The sequence below is a fragment of the Canis lupus genome, chromosome 33, assembly GCF_011100685.1.
Source record: "Canis lupus familiaris isolate Mischka breed German Shepherd chromosome 33, alternate assembly UU_Cfam_GSD_1.0, whole genome shotgun sequence".
Lineage (NCBI taxonomy): Eukaryota > Metazoa > Chordata > Mammalia > Carnivora > Canidae > Canis > Canis lupus.
Window position 1 is genome coordinate 28,706,455 of NC_049254.1, and position 19,760 is coordinate 28,726,214.

A 19,760-nucleotide genomic window follows, 5' to 3' on the forward strand; every position below is an offset into this window, starting at 1 on the left:
TGATCCTGGAGCCCTGGGATCGAGTCCTGCATCGGGCTCCCTGCTTCTCCCTCTGCCTGTGTCTCTCCCTCTCTCTCTCTCTGTCTGTCTGTCTCTCATGAATAAATAAATAAAATCTTAAAAAAAAAAAAAAAGCACCTCCATATACACGGCCTTCCTCAATCCCTAGAACATCCAATGGAGCACCGCTATACCCATTTCACAGAAGGGGAAACTGAGGCTCAGCGAAGCAAAGCTGTCTTGCCCAAGACGATACATGATCTGCAAGGCAGAGTCGGGTGCTGACTCCCCTGAGCCTTGGCAGTACTTGGTCCACTGGGCCTCAGCTGCCTCTAAAAGGGACAGGCCTGACTCCGTGTTGGGTTTCCGTTTATGAAGATTAGCAGACAATAGAATAAAGCTTTGGGAATTAAAACGATAATTTTCCTAACTTCCCCTAAGTGAAAAAAAAAAAAAAAAAAGAAAGAAAAAAAAAGTCCCTGCCATAGGCATTCCTATTCTCTCTTCTTTTCCTCTGAATGTGATTGGCCGGACCAGCTGCACCACTCAGAGACAGCACTATTGTTCGAAGGAGATAACACAGTCCGTGGGCAAAATACCAAGTTACCCGCAGCTGAGAACGGGCACAGCCAGAGCAGAGAGTTTGGGGCAGAGGAAAGCGTCTTCCCTGCGCCGGGTCGGGCTGCAGGCCCCCCCCCCCCCCCCCCCCCCCGCTCTCCCCCCCCCCCCCGCCCCCGGCCCCGAGAGCTTGCTGGCACCTCGGCAGGAGTGATCCATCTTGTTGAACTGGAAGTAGCCCGACTTGCATTGGCACAGGGCGACGCCGTCCAGGTCTGTGCAGATGGAGGTCTCTCTGTCACATTCTGGAGTCTTCCGCTTGCACAGGCTGCCCGCTAGAATGCAAAAACAAGACGGTGAAACAAAACCAAACCTCCTCCGCGTCAAACCTTGAGATGCATGAACTTTTCTATTTAAAGAGGCCCTGGGAACTGTTTCCAGAAAGTCGACCTGCTGCAAGGCTCCCTTCAGAGGCCCACTCGGGGACCTTCCCTGTCGCCCCACAGCCCGTCCCCCGAGCATGCCACGGGACAGAGGTGCAGACAAAAGACACAGGCCTGGCGCCCGAGACCCCGGCACCCACTGTAAACACGACCCTGGACGCGGGGACGTCTTCCGTAACCCCCCGCTGGAGGGGCGGGCACAGAGCCAGGAATCGTGCCCAGGCCCCGTGAGGAAGCCGTGAAGCTCACACCTGTCCCACGTGGACACCTGCCTCTGAGTCTGCTCTGTGTCTGCGCGTCCTGGAGGGAGGCAGAGGGTGGCCGCTTGCCCACAGATGTGTTCCGAGGGTCGGACGCCCCAGCATCACGTTCTTTGATTAGGTTCCCTGTCTGTCTCCCCACTACTCTGGCGGTTTCTGGGGGCTTATGCATCTCTGGGGCTTTGGGACCTTGCACGGAGATGGTCACACCTTGCACGCTGAAGGCTGCTGTTGGGCCCTGGGTCCCCAGGCCATCACCACGGGGGTTGGGGGCAGAGGAGGGCAGAGGAGGCTTGCTACCTCCCTCCCTTTAGGGCTTTACTTTCTACATACAAATCTGCTCGGCTTGTCCAGCTCTGGACACACGGGCCGCGCTCATTTCATGGAGGACAAAAGTTATCTCCTTATTATCAGAAAGTGTTCATGGTTGGGCATGTGGCCCTCTCCGAGGCTCTGTACCGCGGGCCCTCTCCGAGACTGTATACAGCAGGCCCTCTCTGTATGCAGGGGACATACCAGGGGAAGCTTACTATCTAAGGCCTGACAAAAACACACATGTGAATGGGGGACACAGAGAGCAGAACAAAAACCAGCAGCTAACTGGAGAGTGAGCAGAGCTCCTTTCCAACCAGCTCAAGGGGAGGGCAATGCTGAGATCCGCTCTTGCTGCCAGGAGGTGAGTGCAAGTTGCCAACGGGGAGGGCCGCTGAAGCGCAGTGTGTGCATATCATGCAGGGAGGCATGGTCCCCCTTCTCCCACCTTACAGAAGACACCAACGATTCAAAAACCAGGTACCGGCTCTCATTGTGGCAAAACTGCCCCTCCTGTGATGACGTGAGGCGCCACCCATGCCAGGTCCCTGCATCTGCCTCCTTTCCTGAGTCCCGAGAGCTTGGGACCTGCTGGATGGCCTGGTCACAGGGAGGTAAGTTTAGGACACAGCTTTGGTTTTCATCACTGCATTTCCTGCCTTTATCATTGGAAGCTGGCTGGCTAAAGCAGAACTCTCTTTGTGTGTATGATAGAATTTCCTTTGTTTATTGTGAAAAGTTTGTATTTAAGAGAGAAAATTTAAAAAAAAAAAAAAAAAAAAAAAGGAAAAATCTCACCAGGATAACTGCAACACTGGCACTAGAGAGGTACCAACCCCCACAGTTCCTCCCCTAAACTTGGTGAGAGCTTTGCCAGTCCTCAAGCCTTAACATAAATACTTTTGGGGCAAAAGGCTGGTGCTAGCTTTGTCCAGCAGCCAGCCTGGGTTGCCTGTCCCGATTAGATATTTTCTGGAAGCCAATGTCACATTTTCCTTCCATCCTGCTCATTAATCTAGCCTGCTGGCAAATACCACTCGCCCCACTGAAGCAACTCTTCCTTGCACAGAAGCAAGGAAAGTTGGCCTTGCCTCTGCAACAGAGGAGTTGCTCTCCTAAAAATCCTTAAAGAACATCCTGTCGTAGGTCAATCAAATGCTACCACATCGAATCTCATTTTCATTTCAAGCCTGGCAATGTGATTTTTCTACAACCACAATTCCCATGGTCGTTCCGGGGCATAACATCCGCCTGACAGACAATGAGAACGTATGTACATCTGAGGCTGCGACGCTCCTTGGGGGATTTCCAAAGACTCTAAACCTTTGGAGGCATGAGAGCTGCAGTTCTTTGGAAGGTGAAGAACTGAGGAAGCGGATATTTTGCGAATTGAATGGTGAAGACCTGCCCTTCCAATGGCATTGTTCAGAGTAGCCCAGTGCTGCCCATATGTTGGAAATACTCAGATGTCAGAACATGACCCCTCCTGCTTGTCAGAGCTACGGCTCCAGCACTCAGAAAGGTGAGCAAGAAAGAGACAAAGCTCGGTATGCTGGCAAAACCTGGAGAAGAACTGGGAGGGAAAACAGAGAAATGAGACTCTTCAGCCAAGATACATGGTTGTCTTTGTTTTCAAGGGCTTTCAAAGGGGAGGTACAGAATGCGGATCGGCACAGGTCGGGGGTGAGGGAGCATATTGGAAATCTCCGTACCTTCCTCTCGATTTTGCTCTGAACCTAACACTGCTCTAAGAAAATGAGTAAGTCCTAAAAAGCAAAACAAAACAAAGAATGGGACCTCGGCAAAGAAGCTAGGGGCTTTCCCGTAGGCCACATCCAAGCAGCAGAGAGAATGGCGTCAGGGAGTGACCACCGCTACTGTAATAAGCAGGATCTTACAAATCCATATATGTGGCTGTTTGATATACAAGACATGAAAATGCATTTACTAGGGACGTAAAGGTAACCTGGTGCAATGTTGATCGCAAAGGATCTCTAGGTGTTCAGTGAATTGAAAGGTCCCCTTCCTACCCACCAGGGAGGAAAAATTGGGACCTTTGAATCATTGGCAAGAGAAAGTAAAATCAAAAAATCAAAAAGTTCAAAAAGTTTAGAGCACAGTATAATGGAGCATATAGTTTTCAGTTAATTCCCCAGCGATGCTAAATGATAGCAACTTCAGGTCCAGAAAGCTCAGCAGCTTTTTTCCCCCCAAAATGAACAACTAGCCTTAAAATGGGCTAAAGCTATAGTGTTTATCTCAGGGTACATGGTTAACCCCCAGCTCCCAGGCTCTGCTGTGCATAGGTCCATGAGGAGAGCCCTCTGGATCAGCACTCAGAAAGCCCTGAGCCACTGGGTATGTCCTGGATCTTCCAGCAGTTACAGCACCAAACCTGCTCCTTGCAACTTCCATCGGTGTCTGGGTACCAGATGGGGAGGCTCACAGATTCTGCATCCTTCGCTAGTCCTAACTGTGTAGCACAATTTGCTGACCAGAGCCCACTTCTTTTTTTTTTTCTTAATTTTATTTGTTCATGAGAGACACGGAGAGAGGCGGAGACACAGGCAGAGGGAGAAGCAGGCTCCATGCAGGGAGCCCGACGCGGGACTCCATCCTGGGTCCCCAGGATCAGGCCCTGGGCCGAAGGCAAGTGCTAAACCGCTGAGCCACCTGGGCTGCCCTTCTTTTCTTTTTTCTTTTCTTTTCTTTTCTTTTCTTTTCTTTTCTTTTCTTTTCTTTTCTTTTCTTTTCTTTTTTCTTTTTTCTTTCTCCCTCCCTCCCTCCCTCCCTCCCTCCCTTCCTTCCTTCTTTCCTTCCTTTTCTTTCTTGGCTCAAATGCCCAGTGTGAAGCCCTTACATGAGGCTTGAACTCATGGCTCTGAGATCAAGACCTGAACTGAGATCAAGAGTTGGATGCTCGACCCCCAAATGCCCCCCCCCCCCCCACTTAACACCCATTTCAAACATAGACGGGCTCTATGACAAACGTGTTGAATCCCAGCCCTGAGTGCCTTACACTCCCGTCCTAGGTCTGTACCTAACTAACCACATGGGCAGGGTCTTCCCAGGAGGCTGTTCTCTTACCTTTAAAGATCCGCCTCTGAGATCCCAAGAGTTGGCAGGCCTCGGCAGAGGAGCTACAGGAGTTGACACATTTCTGCATCCCGTCGGCCAGGTCAAACAGTGTCACGTTGGAGGCCAAGGAGAAGGTGGTTTGCAGGGACATGACCACCACATTGGACTCCCTATTGGCAAAGTGTGTGGGTTTTTAATTGTCCTCAAATGACATGTGGGCCCCAGGGCTTGTGGAAAGAACATGCATCTCCTTTCTCCAGGAAGGGAAAGGGAGAGCATGGAGGTCCAGGGACCTTGGCCTCGGGTCACTCTGTGGCTTGGTCAAAACAGGGCCCAGTTTTGTTGCTGTCGCCTACGTTATGATGGCCTCCCCTTTGTTGTAGACTGGTTCACAAGTAATTCCGTCGCTTACCTAGAAGCATGAACTGTGGATCGGGTGTAACCAGGTAACGTTGAAAAACACATATTTAACTGAAAGGAAGAACAGGAAGGTCGTTAACTGTGAGTTAGATAAAAGCCTTAGACCTAGAACCAATTTCCTATTTTCAGGATAAAATAGGCATTTTCCAGCCATCAAGTTATCAGCAGGCAGCTTTACAGAGGAGTGGTGTCCTTTTTTTTTGTTCCCTTCTTAAATGCCTCCCTGCTCTTGTTCTGTTGTTCTCTGAGTACAAAGGGAGAGAGGCAGATAGTAAATCAGTGGGGAAAATCTTGGCAGGAAATGATGTTCAGAACAGCACCCTTGGATGCAAAACATCTTCAAAGGAACAGATCTCTTCTAAGACCCAGGGTTTCAAAAAACTCAGAGGCAACTGTTTATTTGGACTTTGCAGAGTGAACAAGGTTCACTGAAAGAGGCTTCAGCTACCCCAGGTCTGGCAGGCCCGACACAGACCCTCATAATCTACAGTGAGTTGACCTAACTCAAAGATAGGTCCTCTTCAAAAGGGCTCTCCAAGGGAAATCACATTACGCGGGTCAAGAGCCCCTTTTTGGAGAGCAAATTAAGAATGACTCTCCCTGTGTTTGCCTTGTGCCCTCAGAGAGAGCAGAAAATCCCTCTAGGGCATAAAGTTCCATGCCTGCTTTTCTGCTGCCCCAACAGTAGGGGCTTCGGAAGGTCACAGTACCTTGACCTGTGCAGCGTGCCTGTCTGCAAAGCCGGTGTGTCAGGCACACTTTACTCTTCATAAGATGGATTCAAACATAGGATGTTATCAAACCCTTTTTCGCCTTGTGGGACATTGCTCTATATTCCGACGGGCAATGATTTATTGGTATAATGATTTTAAACTTCTTTTTCCCAGGGGAAAAAGAGAAAAGGCATATTTCAGAACAGAATGGCATCTTGGGGAAGGCCACTTAAGTGGCTTCTCTAGTTACTGCTTAAATCTTCACTTTTCTTGGGACTGGAGATTTCATATCACCAATAAATTATACATTCATACTAGGTGAAAATGAACAAGTCAGGTTAGTCACTGAGCGCCGTATACTGGGAAGGACTGCATCTCTGCACAGGGTTCTAAGCCCCTGTACTACCCAAGAAGGAAATATTGACCTCCAGTACAACCAAGAGGCAGCTGTGCTGGAGTGACAAGAACACCAGGTATAGGATTAGTAGACATAATATCCTGCTGTATAGGAAAGAATTTAACCTCATACAAAGAGAGGTCTGGCCCTTGGCTTCCAGGAAGTAATCAACAAGCTTTTGGAATGTCTTGCCTTTGTCTACCTGGAGGCCTGGCCACTCCAAATATCTAACAATGTGACTTATGTGGGGGCTTTGGGTTATATGGTATCAGCCTGACCTCCAGAGGGACTGGAGGCTGAGGCCAGCCATACAAGCAGTTGGCTATGTCCACATATTGGCTCTAGGCATCAAGGTTCAGGGGAGCTTCATTGGTTAGCAATACTCCATGAATATTGTATACATCATTGCCAAGGGGAGTTAATACAATACAACACATGGGGAAAAGACAACTGGAAGCATCAAACTTGGAATCCTCCTTGACTTCGCCCCATGTCTCTTTCTTATGGCTGATTGTAACCTGGACCTTTTCACTGTAATAAACTACAACTGTGAGTTTAAGAGCTGTCAGTGAGGTCTGAGTCATTACAATGAATTATCAAATCTGAGGGTGGTCTTGGGGATCTTCAAACTTGCAAATGGTGTCAGCAAAGGGGATAGTCTAGTGGACTAGTCCCTAACTTTGCACCTCTCTGTGTGAACTCAGGCCTCCCACTCTTTTAGCTGTAAAGGTGTCACTTTTATAGGAGTGAGGCATCTGGCAAAGTGCCTGTCATAGAGTAGATGCTCAGTTTTTATAGAAATGGAATTGAAATCTAAATTTTATTTTATTTCTTAAAAGATTTAATTTAAAAAAAAAGATTTATTTATTCATGAAAGACACAGAGAGAGCAGCAGAGACATAGGCAGAGGGAGAAGCAGGCTCCCCTCGGGGACCCTCATGTGGGACTTGATCCCCAGACCCTGGGATCATGACCTGAGTCAAAGGCAGACAGATGCTCAACCACTGAGCCACCCAGGTCCCCCTGGAATCTAAATTTTGCACAAATAAATTCTACAGTCCTATAAAACCCTATAGGTTTTGGCTAATATACTCTTACCCATAAAGAGCAAGTAAAGACGAGGAATCAAAGGCCCCTAGATAATCTATGCACTGAATTCTCAAGCCTAGAAAATCAGGATGAACTGTTATGCCTTTGGCATTGCCCCAAGGAAAAAAAAGCATTCTTCTCCCCAAGTTTGGAAACACAGAGAGAAAGTCACACAGCATGTCAAATGCAGATGGAATAGTAGGATTTTCTGGATCTTTCCTCATTGCCAATAGTTCTTATTGGTACATACCATCTAACCATCTGTGACTATCAGTCTGTACATGGAAAAGAAATGCCAAGGCACTGGTAAAGGGTGCATGTGAGGGCACATTGAAGAAACGCTTCTATTGGCACCAGTGGTTCTCAGCACCTCCCTTCTATTTCTGAGCAGCTTTTAATTTTATCATGACGTTTCCCTTCCAAATATAATGGAAATGAACATCTTAGGAGATATAGCTGATCTCCATGAGGTTCCCAATTCTGAATGAAATCTGTTCTAGAAAACAAAGGACTTGAAAGAAGATGCCTCTCACGAAACTTACTGTTTTGGTGATCTCATTTTCAACTTCATGTAGGTCTGCGTGTTTCTCCATGGTGGTATTGAGAAATGTTTTCTTTAATTTGAACTCTGTCACGAAGGTTCTAACTGAAAATGAAAACATAACCCGTTAGACCACGCAACGGGCTGACCTACGCATGGTTGCGTGTTTGTGAATCTCTGGTGTATCACTCTTTCCTCCACCTCGCAGGACAATCTTGGTGCATGTCCTTCTTGAGGGGAGAGAACCCCTCTCCCTCTTCTAGCTCTGCTCTAGGAAGATGGGCGCCCGGTTGAGCTGAGCAGGAGGCTCGGGCCGAGTCAACCTTTGAGTCAGAAACTCCAAGGAGCCTTTTGCATGTGTGCACGGGCTGCTGTGAGGAGCCACCCCGACACCTCTCTAGTGACCTCCTACATAATCAATGCTACAAAGTTGTGACAAGGAAGAAAGACCAGTTGGCTTAAATGACATAACCCCAGGAGGAGGAGAGGGGATGTGGGGTCAGGCCTGAGAAAACTCTCGACAGAGGAACACTCTTGTCCTCTTGGCCCATGCTGTGAAGCCCTCAGCTTCAAGGGTATGCTTTGGTTTCCTCTTCTGGTCAGTGTCACCCCACCAGCCCCCATCCCTCTCGCTCAGAGGAAATGCCCATTTTATCACTGATGAAAGAGACTTCCAGAAATCAGCTCACTGACTCAGGACAACCGGGGGTGCTATGGAGGAAGGTGCCAAACATCCTCCACTCTGGGGGCCACCAGGCCCCACAGTCACAAGCCATGCAAGGCAAATGCCCCATATTCAAGATACTGCTGAGGTCAGGCCTGAAAGAAAGCAGCCCCATTTTCAGGGCCCATTTCACTCATAAAATAAACTTGTACTTAATATCAATTTGTGCTGCCTGGGCCTGGGAGGCAGGAGGGATGGATCTTACAAACGGGCAGGCGACAAATAATTAGTATACCCTGCTTTCTATCTGCCTCTTATCTTCCTTTTATATTAAGTTCTTATCTTTCCCTCTGGACAGGGGGAAAAAAAAAGACCCCAAACCCAGAAACCCACGAAGCTGCTCTATCACAGAAAGCTTGCCTCCTGAATTAAGAAAAAGGCCCACAAATGAGCCAGGGAACACATTTAACATCTTATACTTACTGTCTAAAGCCCTTAATCCTTATTTAACATCTTTTTGCTTGTTCTACAGTTCAGTGAAGCCAGCTGCTCAGGACTCTTTCTGAGCAGCAGGGAGCTCTTTGAAAACATTCTTGGCCAAATGAAAGCATTTCAGCATGCTCTAATTTGCATGTTCCTCTGATGTTTATGAACAATGAAGCTAAATGACTTGAAAAGGGAAAGATGATTGTTAACACAAAAGAACGGCTCTCCCCCTGATCCATGGAGCTTGGGGGACACTCTGGCACACAGGCTTCCAGAAACACCACCCTGCTCCTTCATCTTCCCTTTCCAACTGGTCCGGGCTGATACCCAGACTCTCTGGATGGAAATACATGTCTTGTAAATGTTAAGTGCACAGACCCCCTCCCGAGTCATGACGTACATGTGGCCTCTGCTTTTAGTGCAGCCAGAAGACAGCCACACACAGCGTCCTCCGGGCCCCCACACCCTGCCTGGCACACTGACGTCCTCGTGCTTACCTTCCATCATCTGGCGATTTTCTACTTCACATTCAACTGTTGATTTGCATGGGTTCTATAAATGACTTTTAAATTATTATTTATTTTTTATTTTATGAAGTTTTAAACTTCAACTCCAATGTAATGAAGATAGTGTTGTATTAGTTTCAGGTGTACCCTACGGTGACTCAACAATCGTGTGCATCACTCATGCTCATCAGGACCAGCGCCCTCCTCCATCCCTATCCGCTATGTCACCCATCCCTCCACCCCCTCTCCTCTGGTAACCATAAGCTTGTTCTCTATAATTAAGAGTCTGTTTCTTGGTTTCTCTCTCTCTCTCTCTTTTATATAAATGATTTTTTTTTTTAAGATCCATAATTATTACGTTGTATTCAGAGTACTTCATGTTTTCGTTGCTTTCAATTCTGGTCCAAGAGGTTGCGGACTAAATGATACCTCCCGTCTGGAGAACTCTACCATTTTCAAAGCTTGCTCAGAGACTTTATTTCATTTGATCTTCACAATAACCTTGAGTGGGAAGCAGAGCAGCTGGTAATCTGATTTTACAGATGAGAAAATTGAGGCTCAGGAGTCATGTGCCGAAGGTGGTGGCTCTGGAGCTGGAAGCTGGGCAGTGGGGGGTTCCTGGCAAGGCCGTTTTTAACAGTGCTTCAAAACAAAATCATTCCAGCTTCTCCATTCTTTTTTTTTTTTTTTTTTAAGATTTTATTTATTTATTTGAGAGACAGAGAGTGAAAGCATGAGTGGCGGGTGACAGGGAAAGGAAAAGCAAACTCCCCGCTGAGTGGGGTGCCCGACCTGGGGAGCCTGGCCTAGGGAGGCTGACCTGGGGAGCCCAACCTTGGGAGCCCGGCCTGGGGAGCCCAACCTGGGGAGCCGGGCCTGGGGAGCCCAGCCTGGGGAGGCCGACCTGGGGAGGCCGACCTGGGGAGCCCAGCCTGGGGAGCCCAGCCTGGGGAGCCCGCCTTGGGAGCTCAGCCTGGGGAGGCCGACCTGGGGAGCTCGACGTGGGGAGCCCGACCTGGGAAGCCTGACCTGAGGAGCCCGACCTAAGGAGCACGACTCAGGGTTTGATCCCAGGACCCTAAGATCTTGACCTGAGCCTAAGGCAGATGCTTAACTAACAGAGCCACCCAGGCATCCCAGCTTCTCCATTCTTAAACCACAGACTCCTGGCCTATTTCTTCCAGGGTGTAGCTAAATGGAATAGGTTACCCCAAACAAATAAACTATTAGAGTTTAGACAGTCTAACAGTTTAGACTATTAGAATATAGACAGATGTCTATTTTCCTAGACTTTTTTCCCCCTTAAATCATGCTTTGACTTGATCCTTGTATTTTAAACAATTTCCAAAATTCTACCACTATTTTTGTAAGGTACTAAGTGTTTGAAATACATTTCTAGGCCCAAGATGGAGCTGCTCCTGCCCAGGGTGCCACGTCGGCAAACTGAACCTCCGAGTCCTCTAAACGCTCCCGTGACCAGAAATGTAGTGTATTCAGTCAGCCAATCCCCCAATACCAAGTCCACTCTGGGCTCTGTACTCACTCCCTTGTCTTTAATCTTTCTAAACAAGGTCACATATGCAACCCTGGCCAGTCGTGCCGTTTCAGAAGTGATGCCGCTTCTCATCCTTGCCAGACCCCTCAGGGACAGAGCTCTACTGCTTGGGAGGCCCCCGACTCCCCCAGTCCACGGCTGTTCTCCCTTAAACAAAGGACATCAAATTCATTATCCAACCGTGTTGTTTTGTCATCTGACACAACCTCCCTAAAAAAGTCTGATGATTCCCCTCAGCCTGTGGGCAACAGGAATTCATGCAAATAACACTTTTCAAAGGTCACAGACATTTGTTCTCTCAAAAAAAAAAAAAAAATTTACTGAGCACGTTTTGTGTGTTAAGTCTCACACTGTTCAGTTTAGGATGACTCAAAGATGAGTCACTTTACCTGCCAGTTTCCTTATCCAGCTGAGATCACTCTATGTTCTGCACTTCTAATCTCTGCAACAAGTTATGTATTGAACTCCACACGCTAAAGCAGAGTTATGCCCTGTGTGCAAGGAAGCTCTCACGATGAACACATTATCTTGTGATGGGAGTTGTGGGCTGGAACGTGGCCTCTCAAAAATCAGGTGTTCAAGCTTGGCCACTTAGCCCCTTGTCAGGACCTTAGCTTTCATTTGCGTTTGCTTTTTAACCTGTAAGCCGGAGATTATATCTAAAATCAACCAGCTTTAAGACAAATTAGGGAATGAAATAGGACCAATTATATGGTTGGTATACAATTAACAGCAGCTTTTTTTTTGTTTTGTTTTTTTTAAGGTTTTACTTATTTATTCATGAGATACACACAGAGAGAGGCAGAGACATAGGCAGAGGGAGAAGCAGGCTCCCCCGCAGGGAGCCCGATGTAGGACTCGATCCCGGGACCCCAGGATCATGATTTTAGCCAAAGGCAGACGCTCAACCACTGAGCCATCCAGGCGCCCTACTAACAGCAGCTCTGTAAAAATGTATCTGCCTAGGGACAGGACCGTGAAGATCATTTTTAAAAATAAAAAGAATGAATAAAAAAATAAAAAATAAAAAATAAAAAGAATGTGTGCATGTGGCAGGATAATCAGGGTTTTATTCTCTCTTAAAAAGTTTTTTTATGATGTACTTAGAATATCCTTTTGACACATATTTTTTTCCTAACTGCAGGTAGGATGGTTAGGCAAATAGTGTTGTGCACAAATAATGACATGTCTGTGCAGTCCTTAGGAAGTTTGTATGATATTTTTAATAACATGGAACAATGTTTAAGATATAAAGTTTGTACAAATACCATGGTTTCGACTATACAAAAATATAATGCACGCTAAGAAAGACTGCAAATAAGGTGCTATATCTCTGAGTGATTGAAAAATAGGCAGCAATTTCACCCCTTTCTGTATTTTTTAAGTTCATGCCTTGGACAAATACCAATTTTGTTCAGGGAGGAAAACGATAAATGTTATTTTAAAACATATACTGTAGTACAGAATAAATTCCAAGACAGATTCATTCTCTTACCCAAATTGCATATTCCTTTTTCCAGCTGGTACCCAACTGGGCATTTGCAGGTGAAGGATCCCTGAGTATTATTGCACGTGGCCAGGGGTGGGCAGGGGCTCAAGAGGCATTCATTCACATCTGCAGAGGAGAGAAAACAGGGCCCTACTGGGTCTGCAGCAGACAGCAAAATCATTATCCAGTATGGTAAGCACCAACTAAGAGCCGAATGGCACGACGTGCGGTAGGGTCCCAGGGATAAGGAGGATGCTACCCTTGACCTTGAGGGACTGCCAGTCTGCTGAGGGTGGAGGCAGCCATGTGTACAGCTGACTGTAAATACGAATCAGGACTTGGAAGTACAGAGAGAGTAAAAGATTTTGACGGAAGGGAGAATTGAGGACCGTTTCCAATAACATCTGAACTAAGACTAGAAAGACTTTAGCAAGCAGATGGGGGGAGTGGGGGTGTAGCCTAAGGCACCAGCACAGCGAAGGCCAGAGGCAGGAAAGCGTAGGGGTCTTTCGGGAGCTGTAGGTGGTCCAGGGTGGCAGGGGTGTAGGGAGCCCCCAGAATGGAGCCAGATTGTGGAGGTTTGTCAGTTTCATCATCTGACGTTATTCTTGCAGACAACACGTAACACATGCTAGCTAATTCTCCAAGAAGCAGGGGATGAACTTAAACAAAATCTTACTCTCCTACCTTTTGAAGGGAAATAGTGTCTTTGCCTATCTCAATGAGATCGTGTGGTACAGACCCCTGGAGATGACTTTTGCTCTTACCCACACTGCAGTCATCCCCTTGCCAGGAAGGTGAGCATTCGCATCGATACCCATGGCTGGTGGAGTCCACAATGCATTTCCCATCATGAAGACAAGGGTTAGTGGCGCAGCTGTTAACTAAAAACACATTCCGGGAATAAGGCAGTTAATCACATAGGAAATGTAAAAGCAGCTCTAGATAAATATTTAATTCTTCTGGCTAATATTTGATTTTTGCTTATTTCTGTTTACTTGCCCTGAAAGGTCACACTACTAAAATAGAACGGGTTCCCGGGGGGTGCAGAAGAGATGCCGTGGGACTGGATCCTGGTACAAGTTCATGTGCGTATACATGCGTAAGACAACTGGATCCCTGAATGCAAGAACTAGTTCAAATCCAAATGCTGTTTACAGGTCGCTCGGTTCAGGACTGATGATTACATTGTCTCCCATGCTCAGAAAATTCTGCTTGAATCCATGCCAATTTAAAACACACGTCGGGGGCAGAGGTCCCTGATTACCCATCCTCTCTGCTCTAGGACTCCCCCTTCCCCCCCCCCAAAAAAATCTCAAAATATAACTGGGCCTTCACATCTGGTGCAATCGTTCAGAAAAGCAATCAAAGTTGTGTACTCCAGTGCCTTCTCTTAATATAACGTGACGATGAGCCCTATCTGATTCATCTGGGCCCTAACAGTGCCCAGGCTTCAGCGTCACCTTGGACTTCCAGCATTCTGGGCAGAGACCATAACTCTCTGTTTTGGTGTCAACAACCAGCCTTGTCATGCTCCAGCTATGCAATAACTGCTGAAACCCACAAGATGACCACATCACTTCCAAGCAGAAAAATCTGCTCGGTAGAAAGAGAAAAAGAAGGCAGAAGTCAAGAGTTTGTAACACCAAAAAAATAACCCCGAAGTCAAATGAGCTAACCCTAAAGATGGTGTCCCTAGTCCGCAAGGCTACTTTGAATATACCTGAAACTACCCAGAGGAGCACAGCACCTACATAACCAAACACTGTGCCGTAGATACTGTCATAAAACCCATATTACCAGCCAGTAATGATGCTACTAATTCTCCCCTACAGTTACCACTATAATGACCATAATCGGCTTGAAGGGGGGATTTGTGACGTACACTCCATCTGGTATTGGAATATATTTGGCTAGAAACGAAGCCCTGTGAGTCCCGAAGCAGGGCTCCCAATCTCCCTGCAGAAGAATCCACCTTACATCTCCCAGGGGTGCTCAGGTCGCCAGCACAAAGGAGGCAATGCGGGGTGTGGGGGGCTGATGGCACGGGGGTCATGGCCCTCCAGCCCTCTGGCCGACCGTGGCTGACTGGCCGGAACTCGGGCCCCAACTGAGCCCCTGCTCTAGTCACGACAAAGCCTTTCTCTCCTTTCCTCCTTCCTTACAGTGTCAGTCTCCACAGCACCCCTGTACCAACAGCAGTTTTCCTTTCCTGGGTCCCGACGAGCCAAACGTACATTCTGAAGATGACATGGGAAGCTGGATCACTCTAATCCCTTCCACCTTTCCTTAAATGATGAAGAGGCACGCGAGTGGCTTTAGTCTCCTCGTACCAGCCACTTTGCCACAAACAGAAAGATAAGCTCAAGGGCAAGGTGAGAAGTTCGGGCCTCCCTGTGTTAGTTCATCGTCCTCTTACGGAACATGTCCCTTTACCTGCATCTGTCAACTGGCAACACGTTCTCGGGAAGACCAAGGATCCTGGGCTTCCCTCGGATCCAGAGAAGCCTTCCCAGCGACTGAGAAGCTCAAGGCTCTGACCTGGGAAGGGGGTGCACTCCCTCCGTGTCTCAGAAAGGCCGCCTGAAGCTTCTCCGCGGCATCTTTTCCACCATCCGATCCTACAACGCAGCCCTGCTCCAGCCTCGGAAGACTTCAAGGCATCTTCGAAGGCTCTTGCAACTTGGGGCATGACAAGCTACAAAGGCACTATCTACAGACACTGCACACAGCCAATGGCATCCTCCCCTCTTTCCTTAGGAAGCGTTACGTGACTCGGGCGAGAACATGAGGTCCACGTGCTATTATCTTAGGAGGCGACAACACAGACACTGACCTATTGCAAACAGCAGCCCCTGCCACACACTCACATAAATCCCAAGCCTGTGCAGCTCACAGTGTGCGTGTGCGACTGTCTTTTACCTGAGGCTGGAGATGACAATGCTTTTGGTGGCTGCGTGCTGCTCTGAGCAGCAAAGGTGGTAGATTCAGGAGGCAGTACTTCGAGCGTGGAAACGCCTGTGGTTTGGGGAGATGTTCTGAGGAAATGTGAAGCCGGGCTGTACTCTTCGGTCATACCAGGCCCTGGGGTCAATCCTTTCAGTGATGTGGGTGTGCTGGTCAGGGGGGTCAACGGGCTGGTACCATCGACATGGATCTGGCTCCTTTCTGTGGTGATGGCACTTTCTGTTGAGCTCCGTGGTGCCAGAATTTCAGGGCTGGTTGTCAAGGGCTGTTTTTCAGCCGTGGTCTGTACTGTTGTGGGGTGAGCCATCAGAGCTGCTGTGGTTGACGCAGGGCTGAAGGGACGAGAGGTCTCAAGAACGGTGGTTGTCAATGCTGGAGATGTCGGGGTGATGCTGGTGCTCGTGGCTGCAAGGGTTTGCAGAGTGGAGGACTCTGTTAAGGTCGAGGGCATAGGGAGCCCTGAAGTAGACCTCGTTGTTACAGCTCCGGTGGCCTCTGTGGGCAGAGATGCCAGGCTTGGTGGCTTTGACTCTGTAATGACTTTGTCATGGTATGGGTTACTCTGGTTCTTAGGATCTGCCGTTTGAGTACTGGGGAGCATTGCCACAGATAATGCCACTGTCTCCATCTGAACCGAAGTCACAGGAGTGTCTCTTGTTCTGGGGAGGACCAGGGTAGAAGGTGAAGGTGGGAGGGTTGTTTGGGAGGCAGACGGTGACACAGGGGTAGACGCTGTCAGGGATATTGGTAAGGGTGGTGGCGAGGAAGACATAGGTGTGGGCGCCTCGGGAGTGGACTGCAGTGGAAGGGTGGAGGCCCCGATTGATGGTAAGACTGATGACAACAATTGATGGGCCTGGGACACTGAGGCCAGGGGCGAAAGGGGTCCAGAAGAAGAAGAAGAAGAAGAAGAAGAAGAAGAAGAAGAAACAGAAGAAGAAACAGAAGAAGAAGAAGGAACAGAAGAAGAAGAAGAAGAAGAAGAAGAAGAAGAAGAAACTGAAGAAGAAACAGAAGAAGAAGAAGAAGAAGAAGAAGAAGAAGAAGAAGAAGAAGAAGAAGAAACTGAAGAAGAAGAAGAAACTGAAGAAGAAGAAACAGAAGAAGAAGAAGAGTCATCATCCATCGATCTGGCCTCAGTGTCCAGAAGAACCAAAGTGTTTGGCATGTTAACGGTGGGTGTGGAGGATGGGACGTTGGCTGTTCTCAGAGCCAGCGACTCCGTGGAGGGCTGAGCACGCTCCCTTTCATAGGATGACACGTTACTTCTTTCAGTCTGAGCCTGAGAAGAGGAGGAATGGTCTGAGTGTGAAGAGTTGGAGATCCTAGCAGCAGAGGTGGAACTCTCCGGTAAGTCCGCCGATGAGCTGTTGTCTATAATGGAAAGCAACACCCGTTCTCCTTTGGTGAAAGTGGATGAGACATAGGTGTGGTCTGTGTGGTCACCGGAAGTCCTCTGTTCAGTGTCCGTGCCGCTCACTCCACTGTCGCTGACTCCGGTGACTGCAAATGGAAAGACCAAGGTCAGAAACAAGAAATCTCCCAGACACGTACGAGACGCCCTCTTTGGAGAGGTGGTTTTGGATGGCGAGCCCTGTGGACGCGCCGCTGTGGGAAGGCGGCGGGCGGTGGGGGACATGGTAATAATAAGAGGAGGGGGGCCGGGGCAGAAGGATGGGGAACAGGTCCAAATTCCTTCCACATGCCCTTTTTGATAAAAGCAAATTGGTATCTGAAAAGCTCTTAAGACCCCACTAGAACAATTGTTATGTCTAAATGGAAAAAGGAAAACCCTCCCAATTTTCCATTCTGTATAATGATAATGAGATATTTCTTTCCCAGGAGATTGACTTTGGCCACAACTGGCTGGTCTCCTTTATTCCAAGCATCCTGGCAGACATGGCTTAGCGAGCGCGTGCGTGTGGGTGTGGGGGGGTGTGGGGGGGTAGGGCGGGTAGGAGAACCTGGCACGTTCCCTTCAGACGGAGCTTATGAGGTACTTTCTGGGGTGACAGCCATCTCAGTCCTTCCAGGCAGTGGGTACACCGGGGGGGGGGAGCTGAGGGAGCCTCTCACCTCCCGGGGCTGGCGAGGCCGCCCGCGAACCCGAGACCAGGCGGGCGTCACCAGTCACGGGCACGTCCCCTTGCGGGGTGGCGCCGTCGGTCTCCCCGGGCACGACGGCAGAGCGCCCCACGTCCCCAGAAGTCGTGCTGGCGTTGGCGAGAGACCGCAGCGTGCGCTCCCCGTTCCGGGTGAAGGTGGCAGCCGTGTGCGGGGGGTGGGCCTGCGCCGTCCTCTGCTCCACGTCCGAACTGCCTCCGGGCTCTGCACCGTCCTCGGTGGCTACGAGGGGATTGAACGGGACAGTGGGGGAGTGGGTGGGAGGGCACCGGGCGGGCTCCCGGGAAGGGCCTGGCTCCCTGCCCTGACGTCGCTGCCCTGCGCTGTCCCAGGCCGCACGGGAGACTCCGGTGGGAAACCACCATGCCTCGTTCCCTGCAAACACGGGTCACGACCCAACCCCAGGAGGCCCCGCAGGGCACCACATCCGTTCAGCCGACCTCGATTTATGGGAATGTTTACCACGTCAGTGAACGGGATCAATACTGTATTTCTGCTCGGTGATACACAATAATGGACTTTATGGCAGGGGAATCGGTGGTGGAGGCGCGGAGCGAACACTCAGCAAAAGACTAACCACCCCACCCGGGCTTTCGACTTTCTGATGAGGCCCAGGAGGGAGACCCCATCACTCCGAAGGCTTTTCCCTCCTAATAGGGCCAGTAATACCCGAACTGACGTGGGCTTATCATTCCTTTAGAGTGTTCGGTTTTTTTCTCTTAATGCCTTAGTGAGAAATGCACAGTGGTTGGAGGGTAAAGATGGGCTTATTTTCTGCTCTGTGTTATTTTTGTTTCTTTTTTTTTAATTTTTAAAAAAGATTTTATTTTATTTATTTATTTTTAAAGATTTTATTTATTTATTCATGTGAGACACAGAGAGAGAGAGGCAGAGACACAGGCAGAGGGAGAAGCAGGCTCCGTGCAGGGAGCCCGACGTGGGACTCGATCCTGGGACCCCAGGATCACGCGCTGAACCGAAGGCAGATGCTTAACCGCTGAGCCATCCAGGCGTCCCTTAAAAAAGATTTTAGGAGCCTGCTTCTCCCTCTGCCTGTGTCTCTGCCTCTCTGTCTCTTGTGAATAAATAAAATCTTTAAAAAAGTGATTTAAAAAAAAATTTTTTTTAGATTTTATTTATTTGAGAGAGAGAGGGAGAAAGTACACACAAGTGTACATGTACAAGCAAGGGGTGGTGGGGGAGGAGCAAAAGGGATGAAGAGGGAGAGAGAATCTCCAGCAGATTCTCTGCTGAGCCTGGAGCCCCGCCCGGTGCTTAATCTCACGGCCCTAAGATCATGACCTGAGCCAAAACCAAGAGTTGGACACTTAACTGACCGAAGACACCCATGTGCCCGGATTTTTGTTTCCTTAATGTATTTGTTTATTTTCTCGGTGGGAATGGAATAGGGACAAGTGACGCATGAATAAATATCCTTTTCCTCCTTTCTTGGGTGTATGTTTTATGCTATGAGCTCAAAGAATCTTAGATTAGATTATCAAATAAACTCTTCTTCTCAGAAATTATGGAAATGAGGTCCAACTCTTCTTGGCCTAAATACTTCGTAATCTGGTTCTATGAGAAAAAAAGTTCTTTTTTTTTTTGGTTTAAAAAAAGATTTATTTATTCATGAGAGACACAGAGAGCGAGGCAGAGACACAGGCAGAAGGAGAAGCAGGCTCCGTGCAGGGAGCCCGATGTGGGACTCGATCCTGGGACCCTGGGGTCACACCCTGGGCTGAAAGCAGAGCTTAACCACTGAACCATTTAGGTGTCCTAAGAAAAAAAGCTCTTTCCCTGGTTCTTATTCCTGTTCCCATATCAGACTAGCTTTTTTCTTTTTTTAAGTTTACTTATTTATATAACCTCTACACCCAACATGGGGCCTGAACTCATGACCCCAAGATCAAGAGTCGCGTGCTCTACCGATTGAACCAGCTAGGCACCCCCAGACTAGCTCTCCATATCCCATGGACACACCCTGATGTAAAAGAGAGGTAAAGCTGCATGTTAGGGAAGTTCACTTCATGATAGGTTTGCATTAACTGACAGGAATGAGTGTGGGGACGGGGATACACAGTGACCCGGGGCAGCCCTGAGACAGCTGGGAAGCAGGGAGAGATGTGACCTGACCAGGCTGAAGGGCTTGGGAAGTCCA

The 19,760-nt window shown here is 48.6% G+C and overlaps 1 protein-coding gene across 1 annotated transcript in view; it reads right to left on the reverse strand.

The window, feature by feature from the left end:
- Positions 1-19,760, reverse strand: part of HEG1 (heart development protein with EGF like domains 1) — an 89,549-nt gene that overhangs the window by 29,041 nt on the left and 40,748 nt on the right. Inside the window, exons 6-13 of the mRNA XM_038583066.1 lie at positions 17,555-17,824; positions 15,434-16,981; positions 13,279-13,395; positions 12,518-12,637; positions 7,813-7,916; positions 5,064-5,122; positions 4,661-4,821; positions 759-893 (exon numbers count right to left, since the gene is read on the reverse strand). Coding sequence (XP_038438994.1) covers positions 759-893; positions 4,661-4,821; positions 5,064-5,122; positions 7,813-7,916; positions 12,518-12,637; positions 13,279-13,395; positions 15,434-16,981; positions 17,555-17,824 — 2,514 coding nt within the window. The remainder of the gene's footprint in view (positions 1-758; positions 894-4,660; positions 4,822-5,063; positions 5,123-7,812; positions 7,917-12,517; positions 12,638-13,278; positions 13,396-15,433; positions 16,982-17,554; positions 17,825-19,760) is intronic.